Genomic DNA, 18985 nt, shown 5'->3' on the forward strand with positions numbered 1-18985 from the left:
CAAAAAAGAAAAACTTAGTTTATAATGTTAGTCGTTTTTTCTATGGAAAAAGTGATTTATATATTTGAATTCGTTAAATAGTTTTTCGTTTTAAGCTTGTCTTAGACATTTGAATTCTCAAAACGGACCCTGCTAAAGGTCACCATAGTTGATCATTGAACTAATTCCATGTAACTACTATAAGTTGATACTCGTACTATTTTGTGATGACTATGATCACTGATCATTATGCGCATAACAGTAGTACATAATCAGGGACGGAGCCAGAAATTATTATGTAAGGGGGCAATTTTAAAATTTGTTTGTCATACTTAGAAGAGACATATTTAGTAATGTAAAGAAAAATATGAACCCTAGCTTGAGAATAAAAAATGGACCCTCAAATAAATTATTACTCGCACTGGGTGTAACACTCACATTTAAAAATACCAATTTTTTTTAATAAATAAAGACCACTGTCAGACAAGGTCTTATTAAATGAAAACGTATTCAATCATAATATACGAAACCCAAAAAATATACTTTTTATAAAATGATTAGCTTGTAAAAATATATTTTCCATATAACTATTATCATTATCATTATTAGTTGTTTATTATAAATATATATAATAATTTGAAAGAAAATAATTTTTTCATAAATAGTTACACTATTAATGTATTACACATTTACATACTCAAATGGAGAAAACTTTTTTTAAAATGTTTCGTTATTCTTTTAATAAAAATCTTATTCCCAAATGAAAATATCTATTTCAAAATTAATATTTCGATGATAAATAGACTTTTAAAGAATAAGCTTATAACAACGAAAGTAATATTTGTATTTATTTCCTATTTATTTTTTCTCAATTTTAGAAAATAATCACAAATATACTATTTAAATTGTGAAAAGTTACATTGTACTAAAATTGGAGTGGGGGCAGGTGACCCCACTGCCCCCATGTTGTCTCCGTCCATGTACTTAATTTACGAGAGGCACGAAGAGGAGTTGATAAGGCCGATGCCAACGGCTCTTCGTGAGCCGCTTCGTTGGGTTGGTCGACGAGGAAGAGGTTGGCAGGGGGATGTTCGTGGCCTTCGTCGATGGAGTTGCTTCGGTGGGAGGAATGGCTACGACGAGAGAGAGCGCACAAGTGGTGGGCCATTTTTCTTTTTCTTTTTTTTATTAAGAATAAAATAAAAGTTAAGAAAGAGTTGAGGAAGAGGTGGGGTTGGTAGTGAATGAGGAAGAGGTGTTTTAGGAGAGAGAAAAGCCGATGTGGCAGTGAGGATGGGGAAGGAAGAGGTTCATAGTTGACAGAGGCCTAAGTAGAAACAAGACACACTTAGATAGATTTGAATATACATATAGGTGGTGGATTTGAAGTAGCATATGTAGAAATCAAAGTGATCATTTGTGTTATGACTTATAACTTATAAGTATTTAGAACCAAATTTAAAGAGTGTTTTGATAAGATGGAATGAAAATCGAATGAGAATTACTTTTTTTTGTTTGATATTTTGAAATTATCAAAGAATAAAAATAAAGTTGTAGAAAGAGAAAACATTTTCATTCTCATTATTTCATTATTCTTACCATTTCATGCAAAATGGTGAGGAATGATATAAATGAATCAAAGCTTAATCTTTTCTTATACTTCTTATGTGATTTTATATGTTACTTTTAGTTATTTATATTTGAATAGAATAATTACATTTATGTATTCTTTTTATAAACTAATTTATATTAATTTTATTTATTTTTTATATTTCTCTTATCTTATTGTTTTCCTTACCATTTCCATTATCTATTGTATTTCAATTATAATTTCTTTCCTACCAAACACCTCTTAGTGCATATTTTAGTTAGAGTATATTTAAAAACGTTACTAATAGGGACCGATCAGGTAGATTTCAACTTCTCATTAAATATATATAAAAAAAATTATACATAAAAAAAAGAAAGAGTAAAATGTGGTGTGTTGGCGATGACGAGTTGGTATGATGAATTGAATGCGATCACAAAGTGTGTGAAGGGAAGTGGATGGGCAGAAGAAAGCAAAGCAAAGCAGGGCATATGCCAGAGATCCTTTTGGTTTGAGGTGTGTGTCTTGATATGGGTACGAATGAAATGATTTACTCTTTTCAGCCTTATCTACTTTATATATATTTCTTTGTTTTTACTACCATTTCTCAATTATTATTTTACTTCATTTAGCCTATAAAATATCTTCATGCTTTAAATAATTTGTACACAAAATCAAAATATCATGATTCGTTGCAGAACGTTGATCGACTTACGCGATCATATTAATGTCATTTTTTTTCACTTCACCAATTCTTTTTATTATTACTATTTTTAAAACGACAAACTAATATGTGTGGATTGGAAAAAGGAAAAAAGAGAGGCAGAGTGGTATAAGTATGCCGAAGGACTTTGAAGCCTATTGACCCGAGACAACATGGTATGAATGTCGAGAAACATGAAACACAACTAACACCCATTGATGATTCATGCGGTGATGTTTTTTGGTCCATGTTTCCATGTCATATTGTTGGATATCTAATCGTGATAGAAAGTGTAGTTTTTTTCTTTTGTAATTGTTTTGTTATCTTTTATTGCTTAAGGAAAAAAAAAACTAACACCTAATATAATTTTATGATGTGATTTTAGTGTCTTTCGTTTTTTTCCGTGAAAATTCAACGATATAACTGATGTTAAAAAAAAAAAAAATTTGGTTCACGGGATCTGGTAAGTAGTTATGGGTCCCATAGGCAATTAGGCATAGCCAATCAACACCAATCGAACCATTTGATTGAGGTTAGTTGGAAGAAAACATAACAAAGAGCAACCGATTTAATTAATTAGTGAAAAGGAGATCTTTAATCATGATTACTAATAATGTTACCATGTGATTAAACTTATATTACCTTCTCTTTAATAATATGCCACAACATCCATACGATAGAGAAAATTAATTTACGCATATTTTGTCAGGTCTAAATTCATAGGTTTATTACCACGAAGACTTTAATATGTTATTTGTGGCACACGATTAAAAAGAAAACATTGTTGATTACACTTTCATGTGAGATTCAGTTTGAAAGTAAATGATGGTGGTAAAAAAAAAAAGTTAAAATGATTATAATAAAAAAAGGTTATGTATCGTGACATACTCATCGAGCTATGTAGTCTAGTTATTCCCTAAGAAAATAGAAATAAAAATGGTTGTATGTCTATTAATAAAACGAACACTATATCAAGAGACAAGTTTATAGATGTCATCAAATTTGTTACAATTGACATACACACATAAAATAGTCATGATATATATGACAATGAGGACAATGTAAGATTTGGTATTCGAAATTAAAGTGTTATTCTAATTGATATTGTGGATTGTTTGGTTAAATCGATGAGAGTACAAATATTCCTTTGGTTGTGTCGTGTTGTGTAAGTGGGGATGCTACATTTAGAAAACATAAACACCAACAAAAATAAATACTTAAAATTTTAGTTTTAGAGGCATTGGGTTCACTGTATGCTAATTCAAGTGACATCCGCTAATTTGTAATTTACTACCTGTATAATTTAATTTAATTTTTACTTATGGTAACGCGAGCACCTTTTTAAATTAAATTACCCACCGCACTAATCTATTCTTCATGCCCATCTTCTTGCTTGACGGTACATGCCAAGACAAAAGGCACACAAAATTATATAATTGCATATGCATTTGGCCGGGAGACTTATATTATAGTAAGTTAGTAACAACGTACAAACATTCTGAACTTACAAAAAGTCCTATATATGACGAATCTATATCTATTTATGTAGGACATTTGGGACACTTTTCAATATTAACCAAATCAAGCTTAAATTCATCAATTAACATATTAAGGCCATCTCCAATCATGTGTTCTATAATCTTTTATATTTCTAAATAAGAAAATTAATACTAAGAAATAAACTTTAACGAGTTATCTATGTTAAAAATTCTTATAATAAATTGACGTTTCTCTATATATAGATGAACGCTATTTATCATCTAAAATTACTATTTTGTTATTATCCATTTATTTCATGCAACAAAGGTGAGGTAGCAAAGTATGAACTGAGAGATGTCTAAAGACATTAGATTGTGTAACTAATTTTTTTTTAATTCATTCTATCTTTATTTTTCTTTCTCATTTTTTTTAATATATATATTTATGTTGCCGTGATTTCAAACAAGTTACACAAAGCCGACTAAAAATGTTATTTGTTCTCTATCCGAAACAGAGATAAATACAGTATATTCAATTTCCTTTTAATGACACAATTTGCCGTTTCTAGTAAAATACAAATGGTGGGTGCTGTCACATCAAGAATATCATAAGATATGAATCTGTTTGATTAGAAAAATGATGGTATTCGGTATTTTCTCTTAATTGGCGGTATCTCAATTATGGGAAATGATTTATTTTTTTTAAAAAACGTTAACCTCTAAAATCATACTACAGTATAAATTTGACATGTAATATTCATTTAATTAATTATTTTTTTATCACCTCACTAGATATTTTTTTTTTAAAACAACAATATATTAAATAAAATACGGTATCTAGCAAAACACTAGACACCATAAAGAATACAACGATATAAAAACGAATATAATTATACAACCTAGCATAACATCGATACTCAAAAACTTTCGAAACCAAATAAAGCACACCCGCCATTATAAAATAAGAAGAGGGTTAAGAAACCAATCATCCTACGAGATATGCAACTTTCTGCATCTACTAGACACTCACAAAAACGATTGTGAAACAATGAAATCAAATAGGAACTCGTTTCTTCGAGATGCCGGAGAAAACACCTTGTCGTTTTGATATCGCCAAATTGCCCAAACCATGCAGAAAATGATTGCTTCAATAAATTTGCAGAAATCAAATAGACACCTCACTTGATTTCTTCATATTGTTTGATCTTATATATATGCTTAAAATGATGATTAAGATGATGGATTAAGAAGTTCTATCATTATTCAATTGATTAATATAACTAATGATTTTTATATATTCAAAATTTTCATTCCACTTGCATTTTGTAAGACTTATTTCTATAAGAGTATTGCTCATGACAGTTCTATAAACTATTGCATGTTAACGTATATAAACTAGTTGTATTTTTACTATAAATTTAAGATATAACGTTTTGATATAAAAAAATATAACTTTTTTTTGTACATTACCAAAATAAATCTAAATATATAAATATCATATGACGGAATTTACATAAAGCTAAATTTCTTCGGGCTCTCTCATTCCAACATGATTTATGGTGTACACTTTTGACCCGAAGGAAGTATTAATTGAACTAGCAAGCAATACATATGACTGAATTAAACATACTTTTAACAATAGGACCAAGCGGCTCGAAGGTATTTTGAATTTTCTAAGATAAATAAAATGTTTTTTTCTTAATACACAATTATACCAGAAGGTTTTTGAGGGAAAAAAAGTGCAAATTGGTTGAAAATTTAATCAACTTTTGACGAAATTGTACGTGATAGTTTAGAATGTGATGTAAAATAATAATAATAATTTTTTGTAATTTTGTTACGAGACACAAGTGGGTATGATTGATCATCGATGAAAAGCATAGGCAATTATTATTTCATATATACATCATTCACTGATGATGCTATAGCTACAATGCTACATCATAATAGTTGGTTAATGGACATGACATATTAAAGTTCTATACCATACCTTGAATCATTGCTTTACTTGAAAAGGGAAAAAAAACAGTAAAAAACAAGATAAGAAAAACATGTATTGGTTTAAAAAGTAATCTAATTTCAAGATGTCTTTGAAAAGGGGAGAAACTCACAATGAATTAATAGTTTGATATTGAGGGCAGATCTAGTTCAAGATGTGATTTTATGTGACTACAAAAAGAAACATCAAATTCAAATACAATACATATTTTGAGAATGAGCATTTTGGAATTATATGCATAGGAGAATAGATTAACTAGCAAGATCTGATTCAACAACATTTTAAGCTCTTCAAGATTGACAATTTGAGACCACATGATTAGATCAAATATAAAATAACAGCAGTATTAGTGCCAAAAAAATAATACCACGTACATGACCTACTTTGTGCTCTTTTCACAAATATATATAAGGAGGAAATGATATATGTACCCCTATATGTTACTTTTAGATACTCAAATTCAAGTATAGAAACACTACGAAATTATATTATTTTAATATTTTATTGAAAACATGTAACAAAATATATCACTGTACATGTAGAATAATACTCTCAAAGGTTTCAAACATTTATCCTCCTCTCCCTTTCAATTATTTCAGATTATTACATTTATTTTCCTCTTCAGTTTTGATTGTATCCTCTATTAAAATCAAATTTCATACAATATATTTTCAATCGCTTGATCCCATTTTATTACTACAAAAAGATACTCTCTCTATTATGCGATAAAATGAACACCGGATATTGAAAATATTTGGGTTCAAAAAAAGAGCTACATAGACAAATATGTATATATATATATATATTGCCACCAGTGAGGGGTAAAAAAAATTATTGATTTTGAATTTCAGTCATAAGATCCTCATCAAAATTGATCCTGACCGTCTTAATTCTTCCATTTAATGCGTAAACATTTTGAAAAGTTGTTTCTCTTCATTATCCCATGTGGTAATAAACCAATTAAACTTATCCAAATAAATTAAAAAGGACGTAAAACGTGAAAACATAATACTCGTAAGTATTACTGGAAAAAGTCCATGGGTGTTGACCGAGTCTCAAGCGAGGTGGCTGGTTATTATGGCGTAACTTTTGGAATCCGTTAATATCATATAATGCTTTTATTAGTAGGATATATTACCTATATAAGGCCTTTTTAATTGGTTTAATAAGTCAAGCTTTTCTACTTTTCCATTTTCTACAAATCTACATAAATTTGCCTTTATAAGGCCGATGTGACTATTTGAATGTGTGTATATGTTTTATTTTGTTTGCAAATTTCAAACTCTAATCTGATGATTTATATCAGTTATTGTGTTTCTTTTTATGCATATATTTAATTTATTGTGTGCAGATTTATGCTTCAATAACTCACAAGCTCCTTCAAAATTGTGGTATATTTACCTTTTGCTTCACCAAAACACTTGGATGACATTGTTCCCTTGAATGATGACATCATCATGAAGATAATCTTAATCAAGTAATTTGTATTTACAATATTTACTCGTACTTTTGTTCGGCTTGTTTTAACTATTCTGTTTAATTTTATATGCTATGTAGGTGAATGTTGATGATAAAATTCTAATTGAGGAGATTAAACAACGTAAGAAAAATAAAATCAGGATCAAAAGTAGAGACAGAATGTATCAAATGTTGTGACGCCATTTATTTCATTATTCTTCAATATGCGTATTTGGGTTCAGTTATTCTACTATCTATATTCTGTGATTCTGTGATTTAGTAATTTTAGTGGGTCTTGGTTTGATATCTTGTCTATCTTTATAGATTTAATAAACTTTTTTTATGTTGTATATTTCGTCAACTAACGTATCAAATGCTATATGTCATATATGTCACCATCCAAGGTATAGTGAATAAGTATGCAGGTCGCTTTTATGAAACTGTAGTGTACGGATAGATAATTTAGCAATGCAATATAATGTGACGGAATGTGACGGAAATTGTTCAGAAAATGAAAGAAGAGATTGCACCAAGGCTAATCCTGACGAACACTTATATCTGCTAAAATAGTTATACAAAGTTTGGAGCACAAAGTTGTTTTTGATTTTGTTTCGCAGTTAATGGTTTTCGTATAATCAGTTTTATGCTCTTTGATAAAATATGATTCTTGTGGTGTTATAGAACAAGTTTGTATATTTATATGATTTCATGAAGCACAATTGATATGCCACTTTGTTTTTGTGTTAATAGCCTGTACGACTCATAGTGCGACTCATGGTGAATTGGTGATTTTTGGATGTTTGCACAACTGATGTCATTTCTTATTTTATGCTCAAGCTAGCTACCTATTGTTGTTTGTAGAGTTGTAGTTCAAGATCATTGCATTATGTAAATTAATTTTGGCGAAGTTATGAGAAATTGGAGGGTCTATGTATTGTCATAATGGTCATGAATGTTGCAGATTAGCTTTTATTTGTCTTTGTATATTGTAGGCTCATAATAGTGAATTATAACAACTAACAAGTGTTTGTTATTATTATAAAGACTTACATTTACCCATGTTTTATTCAATTTATTTAACTAATAACTTCCAATGAATATTCGGTAATTTAACCTGTTGTACAAATTGATCAACAAATTAATAGGATAGATTGATACAATTAATTGCCATCATCGTCATCCTTGTAGCAAGTATTACGAGTCTATAAATTAAATAATATTCCTTGAAATATGATTCTAAAACTTCAAATTGCATGAATTTTTTATAAGAAGTAAACTTCTATATTGAGCCTTTATTTTAGCACTAGAACGATCCATTTTGTGAATCTACAAGAAAAAAAAACTTATTTTATTGGTTATATCATTTTATAACTAATATAATATGTTTCATCAAAAAATATAATGTATATTTATAGTTGGTGGTTAGTCTATTTTTTTTAAACAAGCAGAGTGCCCGTGTGTTGTAGCGGTTAGAAGATAAGGATAATATAAAAGGTAGGCGGTGGAGAAGGAGGGCGGCGACGGAGGGTGATAGAAGGTCGATGAAAGCGTGTAATGATAAGTGAGAATGAAAGAAAGAAGGGTATATAAGGGTTTTATGTTTAAGTATGGGTATAAGGGGTATTATGGGAATACTGAAAAAAGTGCTTAATTTCCAAAAATATAAAATCAAATATGCTTTATAGAGGAGTATAGATGTTATCCATTAGATCAAATTGACTTTTAATCAAAGCCGTAAAAACTCATCAATTAATGTGGTGAATTATTTAGCTAATAATTATAAATGTAGATAAAGAAGTTCAAATACAAACCAACTGACGACTGTATACTAAAGGGATATAGTTTTGACTAATGCATACGAAAATTATCTACTCACAACTTAAAGGTCTATATTAAAGCGACATACTTTTGACTATACGTAAATTATCTCTAAGTTTGTTTTGGGTCAATAAAAACAACTTCATAAACCTCTTTGAGAAATAAAAACCGCATCAAACCCCGTACAATAGACGCAACCATGATTATATATGTATCAAACATAACTTAGAGATAAAAACTGTGATTTAAGTAGTAGTTAAAGTTAAGATGAATAAAATTGTGATCGAGGTCAATAAAAAGAAGACACTAGGTGCAAAGGAACCATTTTTCATAAAAGCTAAGAAAGAAAAGGTTTAATCAAAAAGGATGAAAAGACCAATAACAAAAATGAAATACTTGATAATTCAAGTAAAACCCGAGCTACGCACAGGTATTGTTCTAGTTATATGTTGCTAGCACTTATTCACATATATTTTCTAGTAAAACTTTCTAATGAAGATTTTTTGTTTTTGCCACTATTGTTGGTGAATTTAATTTATGTAATGAAAGCAAATGAGTAAAAAGTAGGATTATTGGATTTGTTTTTGTTTTTCATTTTCAATTTCTAACTTAAAAGGATGAAATTTTGCTAATTATTTATGAGATGTGTGTGTTAGTTTTGGTGTAATTTGGTATCTTGTACTTTTTTACCCTGGATGCTTAAATAAACAGTTTACGTTAGCCTTTCAAAAAAAAACAAGGAAGAAGTTTGGTTTCATATGGTGACTTGGTAAGTATGGTCCATGATTCCTTGGCCCAAGAGATTAAAAAAAAAAAAAATTTCCTCATGCTTTATCTAGCCCTTTACTTTTGGATCCATGAAAAATGGGCTTCATACTAGCCTTAAGCATTGCAAATTTGCAATACAGTCTATTCAATAATACACCGACCATTCCATTATTCATTTATTCCATTATTATTACTCAATAGTCAATACGAGTATAAAGGACAACTCGCTCAATTATACTCTGACAATTCCTAGAATTTGATTATTTTAGCTGATCGATGTTATAAGTTGATATAATTGAATTTATGTGGTGATAACGTTAAGATTAATTTAATATTACTACGTTAATTGTGTATTTTTCTTTTGGTTTTTAGTTTCCGGTCCGACTAGTCGGATATAGTTAAGAATTTGTAAGTGGGGTCGATGTTTAGTTTGTTTTTTAAAGTAGTGTCACTTATTTTAACGACAAATTGGATTAATGACGGGTCACTGGCCATCCGATTATCTCCATTTCTAAGCACAAGACACGAAAACCACTCACAAGAGGTAACCACCATAGTTGAGAGAAATTCCCGACCAAACATAAAACCCAATTTTTATTTATTTTTATTTTTGGTAACTTATAAGACCTATAGACCTATAACCTTCCTATATTTTACTTCGAGACACAAAACAATGTTGTTAAATGTTAATGTGGTAAATCCCTAATGAGTCGGAAGTAAGAACGTAGACACACCTCGTAGTTTGTACTCCAAAACTTTTTTTTGGTAAATAGTAACCCCAATCAAACAATTTATACCACAACAATATTAATATAAAAGTCACTTAATTATAGTTAATACCGTACTTCGTACTCCAAAACATCCAAGTTTGATTTTGGCATAGTTACCTACTTACATGTTACATATTCAATTATCCTTTTTATTATATCTAGAAAAAGATAAATTTGACAGTCAAAGTTTATCAACCCTGTTTAACATTATTATAATTGGTTTTTCTATTCATTCGCATCGGAATAAAGATTTTAATAACTCTTTGTGTAGTAGCTATGTTTACACACGTTGCTTGTATTAACGTTTAGTACGGCTTTGTTTAATAGGACCTAATTTTAGGCCTTCGGCCTACCACAAAGCAAGAAACTATAAGAAGAGATAATTATCGCATTGGTGAGTGGATTGATTTACACTATTTACTTAACAGGTTTGGAAAGTAACTAAGATTAAACACACGAAAACTAAAAGCTTGTTTGTAAACTTTTAGATTAGGAGCTTTTTGTTTAAACTTGAAGTTTTAATCAAATGAAACTTTTAAGTTCTAGAACCTTCTAAGTTCTAGACGCCAAAGATAAGTGAATAATTAAGAACACAGTGTGGTTAATTTCATCGATGCGATCGATCCAGTCATACACGTAAAATAAACGTACAGAAGTTCTATATCGTGTATACAATTTTTTTTAATGTTCTAATGTAGTTCATGTAATATTAACTACGAAATATTTATATATAATATAATATAATATATACCATTGGATTGGATCATATATACATATATTGGACGTACGTTGTTCATTTGTTCCTAGTTAAGTTGGGACTTGGGTCTCAATATTTATTAGAAAACACTTCCTAGCGAATTTATTGGCACACAAGAAACTTCCATTATACTAGCTCTAGCAAAAAACATACGAGTATTACTTATTACAATATCAAACATCTAAAATGGTCCATCTCTACTATACATGTATACTTAAATTATTTAATTTCTCACATGATATTCAATAATGCTTCTACTAATGCAACTATTACATATATTAACCACGTTTAATCCAATTGCATACTTCTATGATCAACAATCTAATATAAGGGACTAAAAGCAACATCACCAAATGCATATTTTGGGGAGCAACCACCATCCTTAACCACTCTATTCCACCATCCACCCACAACTTGACCTCACTTTGATTCACCCTAACCATATGCCACCAAGATTGTTGTCTTTGTTGCCGTCTCATCCTTCTAACGCGTTTAAGTTCTTGACTAATCACGCTTCTAATTGATGTTAGGTATGTATCAACATCGTGATCACGCAATATGGCTCCATCTGAACCATATGCGCATCGGTCACTTAAAATCTCTAGAGGATGTGGTGTGTTTAAGAAAAGAGATTGCGCAGCTCTCGTTTGTTTCTTTGCTACGTCAGTGTTTGATGCTTGAGACCTTAAAACGTACAAACCACTACCCGGAGGAAGTAGCTCATGGTTTGGAGATAGTTTTGCATCCGGTTGAAGAATCAAAAACTCTCCCATTGGAGCATACAACATATTCTGCCATTTTAAAATATATTGTTAAGACAAATTTGATTTGGCGATTTCATTAATTAGTGAAACTAATTGTTAGCGTAATTATATTACATAAATAATAGCATTTTACAAGGCAAACAGACTACAACCTACGCTGCGCTGCTAATTCTTTTTTAGTATAGGGCGTACCTGGTTATTAAGGCAAGGGTGATTCCGAAAGTTCCCATTTACAGCCTTAAGGAGGTCACCCACTCGAGTGGAATAGTTGCAAGAAAAGGCCCGGGGCACAATGTCCCGATGAACGGTGATTCCTTGGAGATGATTTCTTGGTAATCCAAGCATGTTAAGAAGACGATCACCACCACACATAACCCATGGTGCTCCAAACGTAATTACAGGTAGTAACGAATAGCGAGGGACTTGTCCTCTTATCAACAACATGAGATTTATTAACAAAGATAAGCTTCCTCCTAGCGAATGCCCTGTCAAACGTATTGTTGAACGATTGCCATGGTGTTGAAGGTGCTCGTGTACTAGAGGCAACATGTGTTCGTAAACCACCTTAGCTACGTCGTATATACCTCTATGCACGATTACTTCCATTTCCTAAATATCACGCTACTACTATAGTCAAGATGATGTTTAAGTAACCTTTAGTCACATATCGATCATAGAACTGGTATCATTTATCAAAACTCAAATTTATAGAGACCGACTTAATTAGTTGATCATTTTTAAATGATAATCTTTCTTATAACACAACACTCTTGTCTAGCTAGCTAACTAGAAATTAAAGCAGATTTCACGTACGTACCTCAAACTGAATAGGCTCAAAAATGAGATTGGCTTGCCATGATGCAAGTGATTCAGAGCCCTGCGCGCAAGAACCAACATTTATCAGTTATAACATTTTTAATTAGCAATGCTAATCTCTTGTAACTTCCTTTTTTCTTCTTCTAATCTCTTCTAAAGTTCTAATAATTAACTCTAATCAGTATTATTTTTACAACATTCAATTCACATGGTTTTTAATTAATTTCACGAAATATTTACATATATAGTCCCTACCTGAATGACAAAGTATCTAGTGCTACTTTCATCGTCATCGCAAATGTACCAGTCACAAGGTGAAGAAGTTAAGGAAGCCACATCATCCGAAACCACGCCACTCTCCCGGTCGTCTTGCTCAACCTCTTGCAACGTTTTTGCTTTCATTTCCAACGAAGATGTCACAAAACGTAGTTTATGACGTCTCAAAAGATTTCCCAGCTGAAAATAAGATCATTTTCGATAGTTAATAATATTGCAGTTTTATATAGTTTGCAAATTGCAACATGTATCTTATAATAAAACACAACTAAATCAGATAATTAATTATCTCAAATAGCAATATATATATATACTTTAACATTTTCAAAACCAATATTAGAGTTCTTTGAAAATGGCCATAGATAACAACATATTTTGATTTTTAAATCATATAATTTATAGCTTTGAGTTAAAAGTAACTTATAACCTTTGATATTAATTTTGAAAGTACATTTTTATTAATTAATTTCGGCAATTACCCCTTGTAGAAGAAAATATTATATATGCACAATATAATGCACCTTGATTTTGGGTATGGTGTAAGACAAGCTGCCCAAATAAGCCATTTGAGCATATAATCTTGCTTCACCCAAAGAAACATGCCACAACAATTTGGAAAACGAATTCTTATCGAATTCGAGTTTATCATCTTCATTTTCGTCTTCAACCATGCATGCATCACATTCTTGATCAATATTACAAACTTCATTTAAATCATTATTGCTATTATTACAAATTTGTTCATCTGATTTCCATACTTGTAGGAGTACCCTTGACACCCAATTCCCATTTCGTTTCTCGTTCTCACTCTCTAATGCTTCCCTTTTATTAATTATTACCTCATGAGCCGTTTCTTCCAATGCGACGGTATCATATCCGTTACACTTTAAGGATGATAGGGGCTGTTTAAGTGAAAAAACAAAACCCCATTGGCGTTTTTGAGAAGAAATAACGTTTGTAAGAGTCCGGGACGATGTAGTAATGAAAATCGGCTTTGAAAGGGTGACATTGATCGGGGTTGTCAACCGGAGACGATTCATCGGAGTTTTGTTAAATTTTTTTTTGATGAAGATTAAAAATAAGTATTAGAATAGAAGAAGTTTTGAGAGCTGAGATCAAGAAAAGAAGGTTTGTTGTGCGTTTATTACCGAAGCCTTCACACATGTATATGTTGCCATATATGACATATATGAGTGAGAGTGTCATTTTCTCTATGGTTTTTTTTTCTTTATTTTTGACTTGTATAAGTAAAACCATGGAACTTGCGTGTTCTTAATTAATTGTAAATGTTACAAGTTAAAAGATGGTAAAACATTCTGTGAAGCATATACGGAGTATTAATTTGGAAACAACCTCACTTGACAACTTAAAGTAATTTACTACATACGGATTGACGGATTGAGTATTAGTTTTAGAGCTATGCTAAAGTGACAAATTTCTACTAACAAGAATTTCTCTTTAGTGTTTGATACACAATATTTGAAAATCTGTAGCTATGAACTATAAATTCTGTTGATTTTATATATACTTGAAAATATTTTAAAAAATCTTTAATTGCAATTTTGAAGAAAACAAGGAGTTTTCTAATTTAAAGTCATTTCTTAATATTTTTGCCTAAAAAAACACATACAATTTTCTGCAACTAAATGCACATTTAAGTTTTAGAAAAGTTTTACCCATTTTTTTTCGCCAGGATCCTTTTGCTATCACATGGTCATATTTGGGGCGGAAACTATGATTAATTAAGTAGGATCTCATTCACCAAATTATGAAGCATAAAACATCCAGCAAATGTCACATCATCATATGAAAGAAACAACTACGTATTGTATTTTACGGGCTAACATAATTTTACGGGCCCATTGAAATATATCCCCAAGTCTTTACCCAAAAAATGAGATGGGCTATTATCATATCTATTAAATGTTCTCAACCAAAGATCAAACATTACACGAAATTTGGAACCGCAGAAAAACCTCCAACCCTATTTGTTTTTAAGACTTTAAACACCAACCCACTCTTCTCGAGAATAGGGTAATGTTACTTGTCTTTTGAGTACCATTTTTGGAGCCCAAATGGCAAAATTTGAACCCACCGCCCATTTTATAAAAGTCCTCCATGATAGTCTTACAAAACATTTATAGTAAGTGATTGGTGCTAGTTGAACCGGCAACCAAAGATCGACAATAAAACACTCCAATTTAAAACTTTATGAAATTCCTTTGTTAAAATATTTATTGAGGTTATGGTTTAATTCATTTCGGTTAAAACAATTTCACAAATTCAGATTCACTAACCTTTGTTTTCTTTCTCATTTTTCAGATTTGATTAGAACAATTGAGAAGTAGGAATACTTTAACGATTCATATCATGATAGGTATAATATTTATGTCCCAACACATAAAATATGATTAATGAAACATGAGGAAGAATATACCATGTAGTGACATTGTTGTTTTCCTAATCGACTGCTTATCATAATGAACACTTCCTCAATCATATTTTGTAAATAAGATTAGAAAATCTTGTATTAACGATTGATGAAAACATACAAATGTTAAAGTTAAGTTCTCTAATCTTTGTTTATATACAAGTTAAACTTGATAGTTTCCCGATGAGATTAGATTTGAAACACGAGTCCTTTTCGCAAATATCACACTAATAAAACCTATAGGTGTGGACGTTTAATCCTTAATCTTCCTATTAATTACTTGCTACGTACGGCCTCCTTGTGTGGTTGCCTCCCAATCTACATGTCTACATTGGCCAATTTCTGACAAATTTATAGCGGAACATAATTATATATACAGCCCATGAATATTAATTTTTTGGAGACATTATTGAAAAGTTATATTTGTACTGTCACTATTATTGAGAAGCTAACCAAAGTCTTCAATTACAATTAGTCTTTTGCCCCTCACAGTTTGAATCTCTAATGGGTGTCAGTACTCAATATGAACGTTTTACAAAAGTGAGGGTGGTTTAGATATGTACAAGGTGATCAATTGTTTAGATCAGCCTAATATCTTGAAAGGGACCCAAAAAAAAAAAAAAAACTCCGTATCTAATATGTTATAAACAATTGGCACAATACTAACTTCTATGTTATTCATCTTTTGGGTAGAATATGAAATGTGACATATAAAACTACCTAAGTAGGTCGTCCGTAGTTAACGAAAAACAAGTTGCTTTTTAACAATATAAATAAATAATTATATTTGTTAGCATTTTTTTTTTGAAAGGTGAATATCGCTTGAGAACTTCGTGTCGCAATTTGATAGCGGGAGGTCTAACATACGTTGTCTTAACCGGGCCGCGTTAGAGAGCTCCCTCGAAGTAGAAATGCCTATTTCAAATACCTGATGGGGGGGGAAACCCTCTACTAATCCGCCCAAAGGCACGACGATCAATAGCGGTAAACCCTGCCTCCTCAGACTTGAAACTGGGTATACCCAACCCAAGTCTTCATAGAAAGACTTCCTATGTACTTCCCAAGTCTTGAACCCAAGACCTCCTGCTTGTAAGGCAGGTGCTCAACCACTCAAACTTTTCAAAAGTTGTTTTAGAATCTCTATACTAAATAAAAGACAATTGTCTTTTAATAGTATTTTTAGAAAAATTGTGATGTGGTAAGTGTACATTTTTTTAAAAAAGATTTTTATTTCAATTATGATGTCATAAATAATTTACAATATTTTTATTAAAAAAAACTCACTAAATACTTATTTAAAGTTCTTAATCTTTTATTACAAATAAAGAAATTTTTTAATAATTATGTTATTAAAATTTTTTATAATTATTATGTTTTTCAATTCATCAACTCCATATCGATTTATAATTAATAACAAAAATTACATGCATATTTTATAGTTTTATAATTTTAATTAAAACGCCCGAGTTGAATCCGGGTAAATTCGCTTGTTTGAGAAAGTCACTATCCTCAGTTGCCTTGTCTCTGTATTTAGCCCCCCCTTTTTAGATGATTATTAAAAACAGTATTGTCAAGTTTACTATACAAAATTTCAAAGAATAAAATTGTGTATAAAGGGAACATTTTGACCCATTGATGAAAAAAAAAGTTAATTTTATATATATATATATATATCTTAAATGTCAATTAATATATTTTAATTCTATTTTTATACATTAACATACAAATAAGCATCTAACTGTACAACATTTGATATATAAAATAAAGTTGTAAAAATGTCAAAAGTTTGGGTAGAATCCATAACCTCCTACATAGCACAAGTACCGCATTACCTTTTGAACCACTATGAGTTTTGTAATCGTCTAAATTGTACAATTAACCCTCTTGTTCCATGCATATTACCCTAATACATTTTGGTTTTTACCTTCAAAAACCAGGGTGGGTTATCAGCTTCTTCTTTGGTCCCACTTGGTGAAGGCTCTTCAAAATTGACAAAAAAATTTTTTTTAAATTTATGCATAAGAAATGGATGCACAAAACAAAAAACGTGATTTTTGTGATTTTGATGGATCAATGCATTGTTAAACACTTAAATAATAATAATTAGTTTTACCCTATATTAGTTTTATTGACTTGAAATGCATTAAAATGTGTTTTTTTTTCATTTTAAGGTTATTTGCACTAGATTGAAACACGTACTAAACTTATATGTATAGGGTAACACTCCGGTAAGAACATTCTTAGAATAAGAATGATGAGAACACTTAAAAACATCATTTTAATGCATTAAAAGTCCATAAAACTAATATAGTGCATAGCTAATTATCATTATTTAAATGTTTAACAACACATTGATCCGTCAAAATAAAAAAAAAATCACGTTTTTTGTTGGATGCCTCATTTTGATGAATATGCATCCATCTACAAAAAACATGATTTTCTCGATTTTCACAAACCAATGTGTTATTAAACACTTAAATATGATAATTATTTTTGAACTATGTTAGTTTTATGGACTTTTAAGTTTTAATGCATCAAAATGATGTTTTTAAGTGTTTTCACCGTATTCTTATTTTAAGACTGTTCTTATTAGTTTAGGTATGAAATCCCTCACATATTAATATTTTATTATTTATTGTTTAATGAATAAATGTCTAGGCCCCATAACTTTTATGATTTAAAAAAATAATATGTGAATGTCCAACATCTAAGCTTAAATACCTAACAGCCTTATATTCTTATCCCCTTATATATATTATATGTTATATTTACCCATTTTTAACATCGCACTAGCTATTAGAAAATCTGAGAAAGCAAGTTGGTGGGGAGAATCATGTGCACAAACCGACAGAAAATACGGATATACGAAGGAGACTTGTCGACCAATAACAACAATAGCTAGAAACAATTTACATGTTCACAAATAATGATTCGTGTCATTATCCAATTTAATGGGATGCAAAGCTGCGGGGAAGGACTAGTACTAACGGGAAGAAATCTTTCAATTAAAAGTTATGGTACGTGTAACCAAATGAAGAATGTCTTATGAACTATGATATATGAATTTGTAGATATATATATATATGTGTGTGTGTAAGATGTAAATAGTAGATTTTTTTTTATTTTTTACGATTCATTTGTTGTATTGGTAAGTTTTTTCCTTGTCCATCACTAAGTTGATGTGATCAAGCTAGCTTCATAAGTTGATAAAATGATTTAAAAAATGAAACATATGTATCATATATGCAACCCACAACGATTAGATAAAACTTAGATTTTCGGTGTTATTATTTTATGATCCGAAATGAACCGGATCGCTTGAATATAATATTCAAAACATTGCGTTAAGTTAAAAAATAAAATTAAAATTCTAAACTCCT

At 30.3% G+C, this 18985-nt stretch overlaps 1 protein-coding gene across 1 annotated transcript; it reads right to left on the reverse strand.

Annotated features, from left to right (window-relative positions):
• Nucleotides 1-11589: 11589 nt before the first annotated feature.
• On the reverse strand, nt 11590-12688 carry LOC122609459 (phospholipase A1 PLIP2, chloroplastic-like). The gene is made up of 2 exons (XM_043782504.1): nt 12275-12688; nt 11590-12109 (listed from the first exon to the last, which is right to left on the reverse strand). The coding sequence occupies exons 1-2, from the start codon at nt 12686-12688 to the stop codon at nt 11597-11599; spliced, it is 927 nt and encodes a 308-aa protein (XP_043638439.1). The 3' UTR covers nt 11590-11596.
• Nucleotides 12689-18985: the final 6297 nt, after the last annotated feature.

The sequence above is a fragment of the Erigeron canadensis genome, chromosome 7, assembly GCF_010389155.1.
Source record: "Erigeron canadensis isolate Cc75 chromosome 7, C_canadensis_v1, whole genome shotgun sequence".
In the NCBI taxonomy this organism is placed as follows: domain Eukaryota; kingdom Viridiplantae; phylum Streptophyta; class Magnoliopsida; order Asterales; family Asteraceae; genus Erigeron; species Erigeron canadensis.

What these genes read in the sequence shown, in the direction of transcription:
- LOC122609459 (XM_043782504.1), bottom strand. Translation starts at nt 12,688, where the DNA reads ATGGAAGTAATCGTGCATAGAGGTATATACGACGTAGCTAAGGTGGTT. An exon ending in ACCCTTGCCTTAATAACCAG is followed by an intron (nt 12,110 to 12,274) that starts GTACGCCCTATA and finishes TTAAAATGGCAG; the next exon opens with AATATGTTGTATGCTCCAAT.